At 48.0% G+C, this 15,993-nt stretch overlaps 1 protein-coding gene, 1 long non-coding RNA gene and 1 other non-coding gene across 5 annotated transcripts; 1 reads left to right on the forward strand and 2 right to left on the reverse strand.

Moving 5' to 3' along the window:
• Positions 1–24: 24 nt before the first annotated feature.
• LOC143384571 (U6 spliceosomal RNA) lies at positions 25–127 on the reverse strand. Its single transcript, XR_013089373.1, has one exon. It is a non-coding gene; the product is annotated as a U6 spliceosomal RNA (small nuclear RNA).
• Positions 128–2,432: 2,305 nt separating this feature from the next.
• On the reverse strand, positions 2,433–12,145 carry Dhdh (dihydrodiol dehydrogenase). 3 transcript variants are annotated; one of them, XM_076838534.2, is made up of 8 exons: positions 12,055–12,145; positions 11,318–11,728; positions 10,804–10,915; positions 9,830–9,993; positions 6,965–7,217; positions 5,171–5,295; positions 2,840–2,987; positions 2,433–2,585 (listed from the first exon to the last, which is right to left on the reverse strand). In XM_076838534.2, the coding sequence occupies exons 2-8, from the start codon at positions 11,405–11,407 to the stop codon at positions 2,476–2,478; spliced, it is 1,002 nt and encodes a 333-aa protein (XP_076694649.1). In that variant the 5' UTR covers positions 11,408–11,728; positions 12,055–12,145; the 3' UTR covers positions 2,433–2,475. The 3 variants fall into 3 exon arrangements, with proteins under 3 accessions (XP_076694649.1, XP_076694648.1, XP_076694650.1); XM_076838533.2 differs by having other exon boundaries at positions 11,318–11,733; XM_076838535.2 differs by lacking the exon at positions 11,318–11,728 and having other exon boundaries at positions 12,055–12,126.
• Positions 11,584–12,393, forward strand: LOC143383693 (uncharacterized). The gene is made up of 3 exons (XR_013089183.1): positions 11,584–11,735; positions 11,889–11,957; positions 12,214–12,393. It is a non-coding gene; the product is annotated as an uncharacterized LOC143383693 (long non-coding RNA).
• Positions 12,394–15,993: the final 3,600 nt, after the last annotated feature.

Genomic DNA, 15,993 nt, shown 5'->3' on the forward strand with positions numbered 1-15,993 from the left:
TGTGTGTACACCAAACAAACAAGTTTAAGTATGGAACACTTCATGAATCTGCGTGTCATCCTTGCGCAGGGGCCATGTTAATCTTCTCCATATTGTTCTAATTTTAGTATATGTTAGAGCAAGTACCTGCCTTTTTTTTTTTTTTAAAGATATTTTTGAGTTGTAGATGGATATGATACGTTCGTTTTATTTTTATGTGATGCTGAAGATTGAACCCGTGCCTCACATGTGCTAGGCAAGCGCTTTATCACTGAGCTACAACCCCAGCCCCAACCGCTTTTTTTTTTTTTTTTTTAAGTATTTTTTAGTTGTAGATGGACACAATACCTTTATTTATCTTTATGTGGTGCTGAGGCTTGAACCCAGGGCCTCACACATGCTAGGCGAGCGCTCTACCACTGAGCCACAACCCCAGCCCCCCTTTTTTTTTTTTTTTAAACAGTCCTGAGGATCATGTCAAGTTCAGTGTGTTTGACTTAAAATATTTTCAACTTATGAGGATTTTATCAAATTGGAAACCCATTGTAAGCCGAGTAACATCTTTATCTTAACCAGGGTAATTTATACATAGCATAAATTTATTGCTAATTCTGGAGGCTGGGAAGTCCAAGGTCAAAGTGCAAGTAGATTTATTGTCTGATGAGGGCTCCCTCTCTGCTTCAAAGATGGCACCTTGCCAAACATGGTGGCACATTCCTATAATCCCAGCAGGAGGATCAAAGTTTGAGACCAATGGCTGGGGATGAGGCTTAGTGGTGAAGCACCCCTAGGTCCAATCCCCAGTACCAAAAAAGAAAAGAAAGGCACTTAGTTGCTGTGTCCTCAAAGCAAAGGTCTTCCTCAAGCCTTTTTTTTTTTTTTTTTTTTTTGAGGGGGGGGTACTGGATATTGAAGGGCACTTTAACCATTTAACACCCCTGCCTTTTTTATTCTTTTTATATAAATACTTTTTTTCAGTTATAGATGGACACAAATCTTATTTTTATTTATTTATTTAGGTGCTGAGGATCGAACCCAGGACCTCATGCATTCAAGGCAAGAGCTCTACCACAGAACTACAACCCCAGTGCCCTCTCCCAGCCCCCTTTCCTTTTTGTATTTCGAGACAGGGTCTCACCAAGCTGCCAAGGCTGGCCTCAAACTTGTGATCCTCCTGCCTCAGCTTCCTGAGTCGCTGGGGTTACAGTGTGTGCCACAACCCCTCACTCTTTTTTCTTCTCTTTTCCTCTGTCACTGCCTCATTCCTTTGAGAGGATTGGACCACCTATCACCTATTCAGGAAAAATTCCAATTGCAAAATTCAAAAAACATTCAGTATCTATGAATGTATATCACTTTTGTACCATCATAAAATTGAAAGATCATAAGTTGAATCATTGTAAGTTGGAAGTTTTCTGTATTTGGATTTACAGCAGCCCAAATGAAATAAGATGCCAATCAACAGACTCCCCACCAGAGTTTAGTTAGTACTAGTATCTCTCTTTTACTGATGAGCAAAGCAAGAAAGAAGCTGGAAGACAGTGTAGTTATGGACCTTGCTATTCACACCCTGCCCCTTCTAGAGGTCACTGGCTCCTACCCTCATACCTACACTTTCCCAGCATCTCAGTCAGTAAACCAACACTCAGGAAGGTGAGGCGATGAAGAAAGACAAGTCTGGCCTGATGCCAGACTGTCCTGAAGGTTTAGTTACCAAGCATCCCATCTTCCCTCCAGACCACGCTGAGTTGTTTTTCTGACATTTTACAAATGAACAGCCTGGCCGGGCATGGTGGTGCAAGCCTGTAATCCCAGTGGCTTGGGTGGTTGAGGCAGGAGGATCAAAGCCAACCTCAGCAAAATTGGGGCACTAAGCAACTCATTGAAGACTCTGTCTCTAAATAAAATATAAAATGAGGCTGGGGATATAGCTCAGTGCCCCTGAATTCAATCCCTGATACCAAAAAAAGAACAGCCTAGGCTGGGGTTGTGGCTCAGTGCTGGAGCTCTTGCCTAGCACTTGTGAGGCACTGGGTTGGATCCTCAGCATCACATATAAATAAGTGAATAAAATAAGGGTATTGTGTCCACCTACAACCAAAAATATTTTTTAATAAAAGGAACAGCCTGACTCATACAAATGAATTTGAGGACATGCAATTACAGGCAGGAAGAGCAGGAAGAACAAAAGCTTTTAGGGTCCCAGGAAGAGAATTATTTCTGGTGTGAGAAATCACATTGTTTTGTAAAAAAAAAAAAAAAAAAAAAAAAAATCCCTCCAAAGGAATGAAGGCCAAACTCCAGAGAGGCCATGAGAGTGTCTGCCCCAGAAGCTTGTGAGAAACGTGGCCTTGACCAGGCCTTCCTCCCCCAGCCCACATCATTCCACGCAAATTGTACTCTAGTGACCTTTGCTGGTGAGCTCTCCAGTTCCAGCCAAAACACTGCCAAGATCCAAGATCTCCACGGAAACTATTTATTTATTCAGGCCTGGCATCAGCGTTTGTCTTGGGAGAAGGTGACTCCAATGATCTTCCTCACCTCCTGGAGGATCTCAGCCAGAAGCTCACTTTCTGCCAGAGGAATGATGGGACTTTCCTTGAGGCCTGAGGAGAGAATGCAGTTAGGGACCCTCCAAGTCAAACACCACAACCAAAAAGAAAACAAAAACAAAACAAAAAAAAAAAAAAAAACGATCATTCCCAGAATCCCCAAGGCACAGGCATGGTTTAGATAGGTGGGCGCCCCAGGGCATCCTGGGAAATGTAGTTCCAAACCGGCCACTTGAGCGTCTGAAGGTGGGTGGAGAGGGCCCAACCCCTTCCAGGCCTGGCCCCTGCGGTGGCCTCCGCATTCTTACCTTTGCGCAGGCACTCGCGGACGTGAATGGCCTCGTACCTCATGCCTGACCCATTTTCAAAATTATACTTCTTTGGGACTTGGGGCAGCGGGAACTCCTTATGCTCATCATTCACCACCAACTTTGTTGGGCACCAGGATGGGAAAACCTGGGGGAAGATAGAAAATGGCTTGCTATCCTCTCCAACAGGGCTGCTAGGGACTTCCACCCTAGAGCATGCCAGGTGAGGCTCGGGGGCCTCCCTAAGGGCTCTGGTGACTGAGGGCATGCCCCGTCCATCCCAGGTTTGTGCCCTCCTCCCCCCCACCTTCCTGGTTGCCAGAGGTTTGTTCCTTAGGGGTGCCCCTGTCACACTAGAATCCTGTTGTCTCTCCAACAACAAACTTCTGTGCTTGCGGACAGGTGCTCCTTATGAAGCCAGATTTAAAGATAGGTAGTTAGTATAGTTAGGTAAATGGGGTCTAACATCGAGTAGGATAAAAAAAAAATGGAGGCCATTATAGAGAATGGAGCCCAGGAAAGCAGAGCTGCACCTGGGGAAACTGAAATGTTAATGTTCCCAAGGCCCAGAGCCCATCCTAAGGAAATGTTAATGAAGCAGCTCCCAGCAAACAAGGAGGTGCTAATCAAAAGCCACCCCAGGCCCTTCCTGCCCAGATTACTCCTCTAGCCCTTTTGTCCCTCACCTTTTGTGCCTTCCCACCTGCATTTCAACACTGCAAGATAACAGAACAAAGGACAGAAATGCATGCCACAGGAATGCGGGAAATCTGAAAATAAACCTTAGCTATAAAAAAGGGAAGATCTCCCCCTTCCATGGATTCCACCTCTTGGGTCCCCTTCTTCCTCTGGGGAGAAGTCTTTTCTGCTGTCCTTTAATAAAGCTTCTACTTTCCACTTGCCTCGCTGTGCTTCTTTGGTGTTATACTTCAGCATTGGGGAAGCAAGGACTTGTCACTGGTAAACAGTGGTAACACTTAGGCCCAGTGAAGAGGGCTTATCTTCATATCTTTGTGAATCCCCTTAGCAGGAAGGGTGGTCAGACCATCCAGCACCTTCTCATTGACTAAGAGATCTCCTTTTTTTTTTTTTTTTTTTTTTTTTTTTTTTTTTTTAACTTCAGAGACCTGGGAAGTTAAATGGTTCCCAACCCCTTTCTAGCCCAAAATGAAAATACAGAGGCGTGGTTGAGGTCCCTCAGAAACACAGGACAAGGGTCAAGTTCTGTGGTCTGGCTTCTACAAATGGGATTTCTTTTCCTTTCTCTTCCTCTCCTTTCCTTTCCCTTCCTCCCTTTCCCACCTTATCTTCCTTCCTCCCTCCTCCCCTCTCTTCCCAGTGCTAGGGCTTCAACACAGGGCCTCCAGCAAGCTAGGTAAGCACTTTACCACACACACACATCCCCAGCCCAAGAATAGGAGATTTTTCTGCAAGGAAACCCAGTGAAGTTGACCTTTGAAAACACCCAGATCCTGCCCTGGAAGCAATTCCAAACAACTATCCTCTAAATATGGTTGATAAGAACCAGTTTCTTGCTGGGTGTGGTGGCACAACACTGTAATAATACCAGCAACTAGGGAGGCTGAAGCAGGAGGATTGCCAAGTTCAAGACTGATCTCGGCAGGGTCTCTCTCTCTCTCTTTTTTAATATTTATTTTTTAGTTTTAGGTGGACACAATATCTTTATTTTGTTTTTATGTGGTGCTGAGAATCGAACCCAGTGCCTCACGCATGCTAGGCAAGCACGCTACCACTTGAGCCACATCCCCATCCCCTCTCTTTTTTTAAAAAAAATTCTTTTAATTATAGATGGACACGATACCTTTATTTTAATTACTTATTTTTATGTGGTGCTGAGGATTGAACCCAGTGCCTCGCATGTTCAAGGCAAACACTCTGCCACTAAGCCACAACCCAGCCCAGCAGGGTCTCTCTTTAGTGAGAGAAAGAAAAAGGGTTGGGGTTGAGACCCTGTCTCAAAAACAAACAAACAAACCAAACTGGGGATATAGCTCCCTGAAAAAGTGCCCTGGGTTCAACCCCCAGTACCTAAAACAAAGTGATTTTTGGAGCTGGGTGTGGCTCAGTGGTAGAGCTCTTGCTTAACATGTGTCAGGCCCTGGGTTCTTAGGACTAAGAACACTTGACCCTCCAATAGGTTCACCCTCTGGAAAGACCTGATTGGCTCAAACCCTATCCTTTGGCTTGATTGTCAAGGAGGATGGGTTCCTTAGAAATGCGGTGAAAAATGGCTGGTTCAACTCCAGTTCCCCGGTTGCCCTTCCCGTCCTGAGGGCCCACTTGCCAGTGCTCAGGCCTGTTGGACCTCACCTGGGCCATGCCCTTGGTACCGTTCACGGAGGCCACATTGGAGAGATCTGTGCTGATGCTACAGGTGAAGCTGCCATGGACCCCTCCTGGGTACTGAAGTAGCACTGAGACAGTGTCATCCACACCTGGAAAGAAGTCACAGGGCTGAGTCTCAGGGTTAAGACTGCATGGGCCTCCGATTCTGCTCGTGGAAACTTGGCCCAGAGACCTTGCTTCTTATTCAGCAGTGAACAAGAATGAAGTGTGAAAATATAGATGACCTTCAAAAACACTATGCTGAAAGAACCAGACACAAAATTCACATGTCGTGTGATTCCATTCACAAGATATGTCCCCAGTTGGCAAGTCTGAAGATCTAGAAAGTAGAGTAGTGATCATTTATGGCTGGGGGAGGGAGGGAAGAACCGAGGAGGTACATTCAAGGGCTTGGGAAGGGTTGTGGGTTTCTTTGTTTTGTTTTTGGTACCAGGGATTGATTTCAGAGGTGCTTAACTACATCTCCAGCCCTTTTTATTTTTTTACTTTGAGAACGGATCTCACTATGTTGTGTAGGGCCTCACTAAGTTGCTAAGGCTGGTTTCAAACTTTCGATCTTCCTGCCTCTGCCTACTGAGCCACTGGGATTACAGGCATGCACCACCACAAAGAGCTTTAATTCTATTTTTTTTTTTTTACAGTACCTTTATTTTATTTATTTATTTTTATGTGGTGCTGAGGATCGAACCCAGTACCTCACATGTGGCAGGCGAGCTCTCTACCACTGAGTTACAACCCCAGTTGTGACTATCTTGAGACAGCATTCACTAAGATTCCAGGCTGGCTTCCAACTGGCAATCCTCCTGCCTTGGCCTCAAGAGTAGCTTGGATTAGAAGTGTGGACCACCACCACCTGGCTAATTTTTTTTTTTTTTTTTTCTGTACTGGGGATTGAACTCAGGGCCCAGTGCATGCCAACAAGCACTTTGCCACTGAGCTACATTTCTAGCCTTGAAATTATTTTTATTCTGTTTGTGTGTTTTCCCTATTTCTTGTTTGTTCTTTCATTCAGTGATTGTTATTGGAAGTCATTGTTTTGGAGCAGTTCTTTTTGCAGCAAGAACTTGCTGAGACAACTTCAAAAAATAATCACCATTTATATTTCTCTTTCCTTCTTTTTAGTACTGGGGATTGAACCCAGGGGCACTTTACCACTGAGATATATTCCAGTACTTTTTATCTTTTTGATTATTTAAAAAAATTTTTTTAGGTATAGAGACACATACCTTTATTTCATTTTTTAATTTTTATGTGGTGCTCAGGATTGAACCCAGTGCCTCACATGTGCTAGGCAAGTGCTCTACCACTTAGCTACAATTCCAGCCCTTTATTTTTTATTTTGAAACAGAATCTAAGTTGCTGGGGGCTGGTCTTGAACTTGGGATCCTCCTGCCTCACCCTCCTGAGCTGCTGTCTTTACAGATGGGTGCTACCACATCTGGCCCGTGGTTTATATTTCTTAACTGCTGACCATTTGCTGCAACAGTTACTTCATCAATTTCCACAATAACCCTATGATTGACACTTTACCAATCAAATAATTAAGACTCAGAGACATTGAGGCACTTGTCCAAAATCACACAGTAAAGTCCCCAGTACAGAGCTCACCTGCTTCTCAACATTGATTTTCCCTGACTACACATGGGAAGGTCATCCAGCTGATTCTCATGGCCTGGGAGACTTGTTCCCCGCTGGGGACTGCAGGGAGAAAGGCTCACTCCCACCGCCCACCATCAAGGAGTCTAGCGTGGACAATACCTGTTTCATGGAGCTTTCCAACTGCTGAAATCTTCTCTGGCTTCTGCCCCCCAAAGACCATGGAAATGAACTGGGAGCAGTAGACTCCGAGGTCCAGCAAACCGCCACCTGCCTGGGCCCAGTCTGTGGACCTGGGTATTTGGATGAGGTTTTTCCCGAATTCTATCCGAACCACTCGAAGGTCCCCTATAGTTCCCTGAGCCAAAACAGACCTCAGAGCTTCTGTGGCTGGAAAAAAACGGGTCCAGATGGCCTGCAGATGACAGAGGGAAATGGCAGGGCACAGGAAAGGAAGGAGTGGGGTCAAGGCCCAGGAGTCGACTACCCAGTTCTTTTCCCTCCTGGGCTCCAGTCTGGAGGAGGAACCCACTGCTCCCATACTCCAAAGTAGGAATCCCTTCCCTCCAAACCTGCCTCTGTCTGTCCTTGTTCTTCCTCTCTGGGACCATCATCCCTGTTGAATTGTGTCCCCTGCCCTGTTCATGTATTGAATTCTCAACTACCCAGAACCTCTGAGATGGATTATATATTGGGGATAGAGTTTGTTTGTTTTTGTGGTGCTGGGGATCGAACTCAGGGTCTTGTGCATGCAAGGCAAACACTCTACCAACTGAGCTATATCTCCAGCCCTTGTTTATTGTTTTTGAGATGGGGTCTCCCTGTGTTGCTCAGACTGGTCTCAGACTCCTGGCCTCAAGCCATCCTCCCACCTCAGCCTCCTGAGTAGCTGGGACTGTGGAAGCACAAATCTCTGGGTTTTTTAGAGTGATATCTACAGTAATATGAAGTCATTAGCATGGATCATAATTAATATGATGGGTGTCCTTACAAGAAGAGGAAATGAAGACAGATATACACAGAAGGAAGACCATGTGAAGACAGGAGAAGCTGCCATCTGTAGGCCAAGGACAGAGACCTGGGAAGAAACTGATCCTGCCTAAACTTTGATCTCAGACTTTTGGCCTCTGGAATTGTGAGAAATACATTTCTGTTGTTTAAACAACCTCGTTCATGGTAGTTGGGTATGACAGCCCCAGCAACCTAATCTACCTAGCCTGTCCCTGATGCTGGCTCACCCTCCATATGGCCCTGAGATAGAGTTTGAGGCAGGGCCCCACCCCCTTGAAAAACAGGACCCCTTAAACTTAAGGAAGGAAAATCTCTCAGGAGAGATGGAGACAGCCAGATTAGATGCAGCTTAAGGGGTTAACAGACACCAGAAAATTAGGAGTTAAGTGTACCAGTCTTCAAGCCTGTGGATAACAGCATCAGGAAATAGAGAGTGGGAAGTCAGCTCCACCTTCTGAGACCACGCAGTCACCAGTGATACCAAGAGGCCTGAGCCAAGAAAGACACTAAAGTCAAACCCACTGAGACAGGACAACAGTCTGCCCTGTTCTGAACATAATGCCAGGGACTCTTCCAGATGACAAGGGGCAAATTCCAGGTGGTAAGGGGCAAACACATGCATAGAACAGTCACTGATGTCATCTACAGTCACTTTTACTTCAGCAGCATAATGAAAATCACACCCCAAGATGGTGATTGAAGGTGGTAATGAGACATAGGCAGCGTGAAGAAGCTTGGCAAAGAAGAGCATGCTGCCATAAAAACCCTGCCTCCACCTGCCATGACGTCAAGAGACTAAGGCCCATGCCAGGCATGGTGGTGCACGTCTTCAATACTAGTGACTTGGGAGGCTGAGGCAGGAGGATTGCAAATTTGAGACAGCCTCGGCAACTTAGCAAGACCCTGTCTCAAAATATAAAATAAGGGCTGTGGCTGTGGCTCAGTGGCAGAGCACTTGCCTCGCACATGTGAGGCACTGGGTTCCATCCTCAGCACCACATAAAAATAAATATATAAAGATATTGTGTTCATTTACAACTAAAAAAATATTTTAAAAATATATATAAAATAAAAGGGGCTGGGTATATGGCTCAGTGGTAGAGCACCCCTGGGATCAATCCCCAGTCCAACAAAAATTTTAAATATATATATATATATATATATATATATATATATATATATATATATATATGAATAAACAGCTTTGTTCCTATCCTAGTTGTGCCCTCCTCTGATTCTTCTTACAGAAAGCACAAGAATCCACTAACTTGGTGACAGACCCAGAGAGATCTTTTCTTCTCTAAGAGCTGACTCTGTCTTACCCCTCCCTGCTCAATACCCTTCTATGGTTGTTCACTGCCCAATGGCGGTTCCCATTCATTTGGAGCATTTTATAGGAAAGATATCCTATACACGCTTTGCATTATAAACCCTCCCAGCATTCCTGCTAGGTGGTTAACATTGTGTCCATTGCATTGACAAGAGAAAATTGAGGCTCTCAGGTCATATCCTTTGCTTTAGATCACACAGTAACTACAGATTTGTTGTTCTGGGTGCTATATGGCACTGCTGGTACTGCCCACTGCCACTTAGCAACCATCTTAATTCCTGGCACTCTCTTGAACACTTTGGATAGATAAATCTAATAAGAGCAAAGCAATGGTTGCTAAATATTGAGGATTGGTAGAGGGTTTTTTGGCCCATCTCACCTCGATCCCTGGAAATCCACCAAAACTAAACCCTTTTTGAAAGACTGAACAATGATTCACACAATCTAAGCAAGTCCTGCCATATTTGCCAAGGGCCGAAAGCTGTGGCTCTCCCAGGGATAGATGTTGCCAGTAGATTAAACTACAACGTGGTAAACGCACTGACCTGGGTCTATTTTTGTGACCGTCTTGATTGTTGGCAAACTCTTTCCCGTGTTCTTCCAAAAATGCCTACTTTCAACCACAGACACGTCTAGCGTCAGCAAGCAGCCCCTATCAGATGTTGAAAGGGCCCCTCCACCCTCACCTCCATCAGGAACAGGCCCCGTGAGCGGGCCTCCGCCACCATCTCCCGAACTTCCGCGGCGTTCACACCCATGGGCTTCTCGCACAGGACCGCTTTGCCGGCTCTCAGGCACAGCAACACCGCGGCCTTGTGCTGGGGATGCTGGGTGCCAATATAGGCCACTTCTAGGGTGAAAGGAAGGATCTCGTTTAAGAGGTCAGCAGCCCTGCCCACACCATCCCTGAGGGGCCCTCTCACAATTTAGAGGTCCCACCCGAGGTCCCAGGAACAAAGTGGACTCTCATCCTTGTCCCCCATTAGGAAGCAACTAAACAAATGCTGTCGCCTCTAACCATCTCAACCAGCAATCTATTTTCAGCCTTCTGGAAATGATGGTAAGAAATTGAGAGTTCAAAGCCAGCCTCAATAACTTAGCGAGGCGCTAGGCAACTCAGTGAGACCCTGTCTCTAAATAAATTTTATAAAATACAAAATAAATAAATTTTATTTAAATACAAAAATGGGCTGGGGATGTGGCTCAGTGGTAAGTGCCCTAGTTCAATCCCCAGTATCAAAAAAGAAAGAAAGAAGGTGGAAAAAAAAGAAACAACAACAACAAAAAAAAGAAATTGCTGCGTCCTCACCACACCAGCAGGAGGTAGATATTGTTATTTTTGCACGATTTCTAACTGGTAAACTGAGAAAGGTAAGCATAACCGGAAAAACGAGAATTCTGGCAACCTGACTCCAGAGCCAGGCTGCATCCACTATGAGATCTCGCCTTTTGATACAGAACAATCCAGAACATTGGACACCCTGATCACAGGGTCCTCCTGTTCCTCTGCCCCCCGCTCCCGCCCCCTTTTTATTTTGAAGAGATGGGGGTCCGGCCCAGGTCGATCTCACACTCCTGGGATCAAGCAATTCTTCTGCCTCAGCCTTCTGAGGAGCTGGGACTGCAGGTGCGTGACTCACAGGGTCCATTCGCCACTCACCGACATTCGGGTCCTTCGCCAATTCTTCATAGGAGCCATAGGCCTTGGGGATGTCATGTTTCAGTGCAAACTCCTTGGCCCGGCTCAGATCGCGGGCAGCCACCGCCACCACCTGGAAGGGTGCCAGGGTCAGACTGCAGGGGTGGGACAGGCGAGGAAGACGGGTGACAGAGGACACGCCGGGTTGGGAGAGATTACTTCCTCCAAGAGATGCAGTAGCGGGGGAAGGATGTGACGATGTGACGGGGGATGGACCCTTGGGTCCTGGGAAAGAGAGCTCTTGGGAAAACAGTAGCTTCTCTTCGCAGTAGTTCAGATCAAGACCCTCCCAAACCTCAAGCACCGGGGGGCGGGGGGGGGGGTCACAAGGCAGAGGTGGAGAAGGAGCCAGCAGATGAGCAGCGGTAGTTGACGCCTTGGGAACTCAGAAACCTGGGATCCTTCCTCCCCGCTCAGCCCCTGGAGTCCGCCCTTCCTCGTCGCCTCTTTCCCAGGACTCCGCCGGGAGGCAGACCTGGTGCTCGGAGCGAGGCAGCGCGCACAGCGTGGTCGTGAAGTCGTTGGAAATAAGGCCGGCTGACACAATGCCCCAACGGAGCGCCATCCTTCACGTCCCCGGGTCGCGCAATCCCGGGGGCTGCGGGCGGCTCCCGCGGGTGTTAAAGGACGGAGGCTCCGCCCGCCGACCGCCCCCTTAGCTCCAACGCCGCTTCTCATTGGCCTCAAGTCCCAAAGCGAAAGGGCTGGGCATTTGGATCTAGCGTCCCATTGGAAGAGCGCTTTATGTTCTGTGTCCAAATGGCCGCTTCAAAGTCTTGCGCTGTGGACTTTATTGCGCTCTGGACTTTGTCGCGACCTTGCCTCCTTTACTGCTTTTGTGTGTTTGTGCGCGCGGAGCTGGGGATGCGACCCAAGCGCTCCACGGCTGCACTGTGAGAGAGAGAGAGAGAGAGAGGGGGGGGGGAGGGAGGAGAGGGGAGGAAAGGGGAGGAAAGGGGAGGAATAGTGATTTCTAGATCTGTAGAGCCCTCCGTAGGCTGGCCGCCGGCATTGCTTTCCTTCCTCATCCTAATTTCTCACCACAGACCTGGGAACTGTTGCCTCCGGTTCACAGTCTCGGGGGCAAACAGACCCAGAGAGCCCAGAGAGCCCTGGTAAGTTTTTTGCGGGTTTCACAGCAGGAGGGGAAGACCTGCTAACTGGCTGCCTCCAGAGGGCCTCCTAGGGTCTATTTAAGCTCTCGCCACTCACCCACATTCGGGTCCTTCGCCAACCTGGTTTGGAAACCAGGCTGTTCTCCTCCTCGTCCTCCCGGGCCGAAGTTTGAAGTCCGGGCCTTGTGTATGCTAGGCAAGCGTTCTACCCCTGGGCCATCCCATCCCCACCCCAGCCCTTCTGTCTCATTCGCAGCCCAGTGGTGCCAAGATGTCAATCTGCTGACGCCACCCTCGAAACCTTATCCTTCTCTGATGTCCCCGCTATAAAATAAAGGACACTTGGGCTCAGGCTCTCTTTTCCCAGCGCCCTCTTCCCAGCGTGGAAGCTGACCTTTAAGGTCAAAGAGCCGTCCTGCCCCCGATTAGAAAATTATGTCTGTGTCGTGTGATTTTTCGCCGCCTTCTTAGCTTACTGTTGCCGCCTGTTTAAACCCAGCCTGTCTCGGCTGTGCTGGTGGCTGCCCTCCAGTACCTCCAGGGTGCCATAGGGGAGAGCTTAAGAAGATCTTGGTCTTGAAGTGATGATACTTATCACGGGAAATGCACAGCATCAGGTTATAACTGGAAGAGGCCAGGGCAAAGGTGAGGCAGGAGAGGATGAAGGTGAGCTGAAAACGAGACTGGGGTCTTAGGGTACAGAGGAGTTGACCAGGCAGAAAAAGGAGGCGGGACCAGAGGCTGTGGGGGATGGTGGGGCCAAGATGAGCCCTAAGGTCAGGTCTGGTGAGGGGTGGCTGACCCGAGTGCCCTGAGATGGGAGACTGGGAGGAGCAATGGAGAGGAAGACAGTGGCTAATCCCATTTTCCGTTGCTATATTTGAATACCAAAGACTGGGTAACTTGTAAAGAATAGAGTTTCCTTGCTAGATGTGGTGGCGGCACATGCCTATAATCCCGGAGACTCAGGAGGATTGCAAGTTCAAGGCCAGCCTCAGCAACTTAGTGAGGCCCTAAGCAACTCAGTGAGACCCTGTCCCTAAATACTCCATGAATCCTTGAATCAGTGCCCTCGTTCATTAATCAAATTAACACGTTAACCCCTGACTCCGCCTCATGGCTCAATGACCTCTCAAGGGTCCCAGGTCTCAAATGCCATTAATGTTCGACTTTGGGGATTGTTTCCAACACTTGAAATTTTGGGGACAGGCCAAGGCAAGGTGGCTCACTCTCAGAGCCACCCACCCTCCCTCTTTCCTGAGTTGAACCCAGGGGAACTCAACTACTGAGCCATATGCCCAGTCCTTACATTTTATTTAGAGACAGAGTCTCACTGAGGCTGGCTTTGAACTTGCGATCCTCCTGTGCCGCAGTCTGGCTGGGCACAAAATAACCGAGCCCGCCACACAGCCTTGTAGGTTCAAACAGCAACCTTTATTCCCGAACTCTCACCGGCACTCTACACACACTTCCCGAGAACACACTGCCTCTACCGGCTCTGTGCGCCAATTCTCTCAGAACCCTGGGAGAACTCAACGGGAACTCCAAAGTAGTGGGCACTTGAGACAGCAGGATCCGCCCTAATCCTGGAGCCACCCTATTCCCTGCAGGATCCTCCCTAATCCCGGAGCAGGGTCACCTTTCAACCATTCCCTCTGTCAAAAATGCCAGGCATCATTCTGACTAAACTGTGGCTCTCAACATTCCTGCCTTGGCCTCATGTTTAGATTCTTTTCTTGGAGTCAAGGACCTGGAAGGTTTGAGTAGGGGTCTCTCTGTCTCCTCGGACCCCTTATAGTGACAAAAATAAGCAATGATAATCTGATTTGGGACCTCACAGAAGCTGGAGTGTTTGGGGTTGGGACTGAATATCAACAGAACAAAGGGTGGGAGGAGTGCAGAGGAAAGACAAGTTCAAGGGGCAAGAGAGGCCTCCAATGCCTACAGCTGCCAGCAGGCAGGTGCCACCAAGGATTGAACACAAGGCCTTGGGCTTAACAGGTGAGCAAGCAAGGACTCAACAAGTTAGAGAGGCTCAGCCCAGGACTCAGAACACGAGGTAGGTGAGGAAACATGTAAGAAGAATGTGGTGTGTTTAAAAGGTTGAAGACTCAGAAATGAGGCAGGAAATCAGAGGCCCAGAGAGGGAAATATTTGTTTTTTCCGTCTGCTGTGACTACATACTTAGTGGCTTAAAATGACATAAACTTATTCTCCCACAGTTCTGGAGGTCAGAAGCCCAAAATGGGCCTCAGTGGGCTAAAATAAAAATGTCTGCAGGGCCAGACACAGTAGCACACTTCGGTGATCCCAGCGACTCTGGAGGATGAGGCAGGAGGATTGCAGGGATTGCCAGCCTCAGCAATTTAGCAAGACTCCCAGCAACTTAGCAAGACCCCGTCTCAAACAAACAAAAATTTCAAAAAGGACTGGGGATGTAGCTCAGTGGTGAACCATCCTGGGTTCAAGCTTCAGTATCTGCTATCCCCCAAAATGAGGGCAGGGCTGGTTCCTTCTGGAGGCTCTGCGGGGAGTGTTAGTCTTCTGTCACTATGACAACACCCAAGATCATCAATTCCTAAGGAGGGAAGGTTTATTTTGGCTCATGGTTTCAGTCTATGGTCACTTGACCTCGTTGCTTTGGGCCTGTGGTGACACAGTACATCATGGTGGGAGCATAAGGCAGAAGCGACTCACCTCATGGAAGTCAGGAAGCAAAAAGAGAGGGGAGAGGCAGGGTCCTGATGCCTCCTTCAAGGGGACACCCCAATGGCCTATCTTTCTCCCATTAGGCCCCACCCCTTAAAGGGCCCACCACTCTGGATAGCACCACAGACTGACAACTAAATCATGTTTCCTTGCCTTCTCCAGCCTTTAGAAGCTGCCTATATTCTTGGCTCATGGTGCTCCTCACTCTGAGGAGTTCCGTTGTCACATCTCTTTCCACTGTTTATCCTCACCTCCCTCCAATAGAGACCCTTCAGATTCTATGGGGCTCACCAGGAGAATCCAGAATCATCTCCTCAACTCAAGACCTTTATGTCATCTGCAGAGTCCATTTTGCCCCATAAGGTCACACAGTCACAGGTTCTGCAGATTAGGACATGAAGACCATTGGGGAGCTATTATTCTGATACTCCAGAGGGAGTTTTAAATGTCTGCTTTATTGTAATTGACTGTGGTGAAGCCAACACAGTCGTGGACCACTGCCACTGAAGAGAGTGGGCTAGATTCCCAAGGGCCACAGAGGGAGCCCCAGGCAGGGCCAGAACCCAGGAAAACCTGAGCAAGAGCTTCCACTGCATCTCTGCAGGATGCACTGGTGGGCCCGGGTGAGCAGGTGTAGGCTGGGCGAGTTTGGATAACTTCAGCAAGCTCTGGGGGAAGGTGGTGTCTTGCACTTGGCCTTGGGATGACCAGGGCAGGGGAACATGGGCCTGGAATGTAAGAGCCCCTGATAAAGGTGAGTGGGTGTGAGCTCTGAAATGGTTGGACTCACATGAAACAGGAACACAGATGTTCTTGGACATACTTACGGGACAGGACAGTCCAAGGGGAAAGTCATCATTTAAAAACCTGTGTTCAGGGGCCAGGGTCGGGTAGGTAGTTCAGTTGTAGAGCACTTGCCTGGCCTGTGCCAGACCCTGGGTTTCATCCCCAGCATCCCAACAAAACAAAACACCAAACAGGTGAACTTCACTGTAAACAACAACAAAAGCAAGGGATCCGGACACGGTGGCGCACACTGACAATCCCAGCTAGTCAGGAGGTTAAGGCAGGAGGATGGCAAGTTGGAGGCCATCCTGGGCAACTGAGACCCTGTCTCTAAATAAAATGAAAAGGGCTGGGGATGTAGCTCAGTGGTACAGTGCTTGCTTTTGATTTTTTGGGGTGCTGGAGTCTCACATGTGCTGACCAAGCGCTCTACCGTAAGGTTACACATTTAGCCCATCAATAATGGTGGAGACACATCAATAATGTCTATTTTAAGCCAAAAGATGCTGGTGGTTAGCCAGGCGCAGTAGTATAGGCCTGT

Source organism: Callospermophilus lateralis, chromosome 18, assembly GCF_048772815.1.
Source record: "Callospermophilus lateralis isolate mCalLat2 chromosome 18, mCalLat2.hap1, whole genome shotgun sequence".
Lineage (NCBI taxonomy): Eukaryota > Metazoa > Chordata > Mammalia > Rodentia > Sciuridae > Callospermophilus > Callospermophilus lateralis.

Excerpts from the sequence above, each read along its gene's own strand:
- Dhdh (XM_076838534.2), bottom strand. The coding sequence starts at position 11,407 with ATGGCGCTCCGTTGGGGCATTGTGTCAGCCGGCCTTATTTCCAACGAC. Across the intron at positions 7,218-9,829 it reads GGGGCCTGTTCCTGATGGAG|GCCATCTGGACCCGTTTTTT; the intron begins GTGAGGGTGGAG and ends TGTCATCTGCAG. Across the intron at positions 2,988-5,170 it reads GTACCAAGGGCATGGCCCAG|GTTTTCCCATCCTGGTGCCC; the intron begins GTGAGGTCCAAC and ends ATCTTCCCCCAG.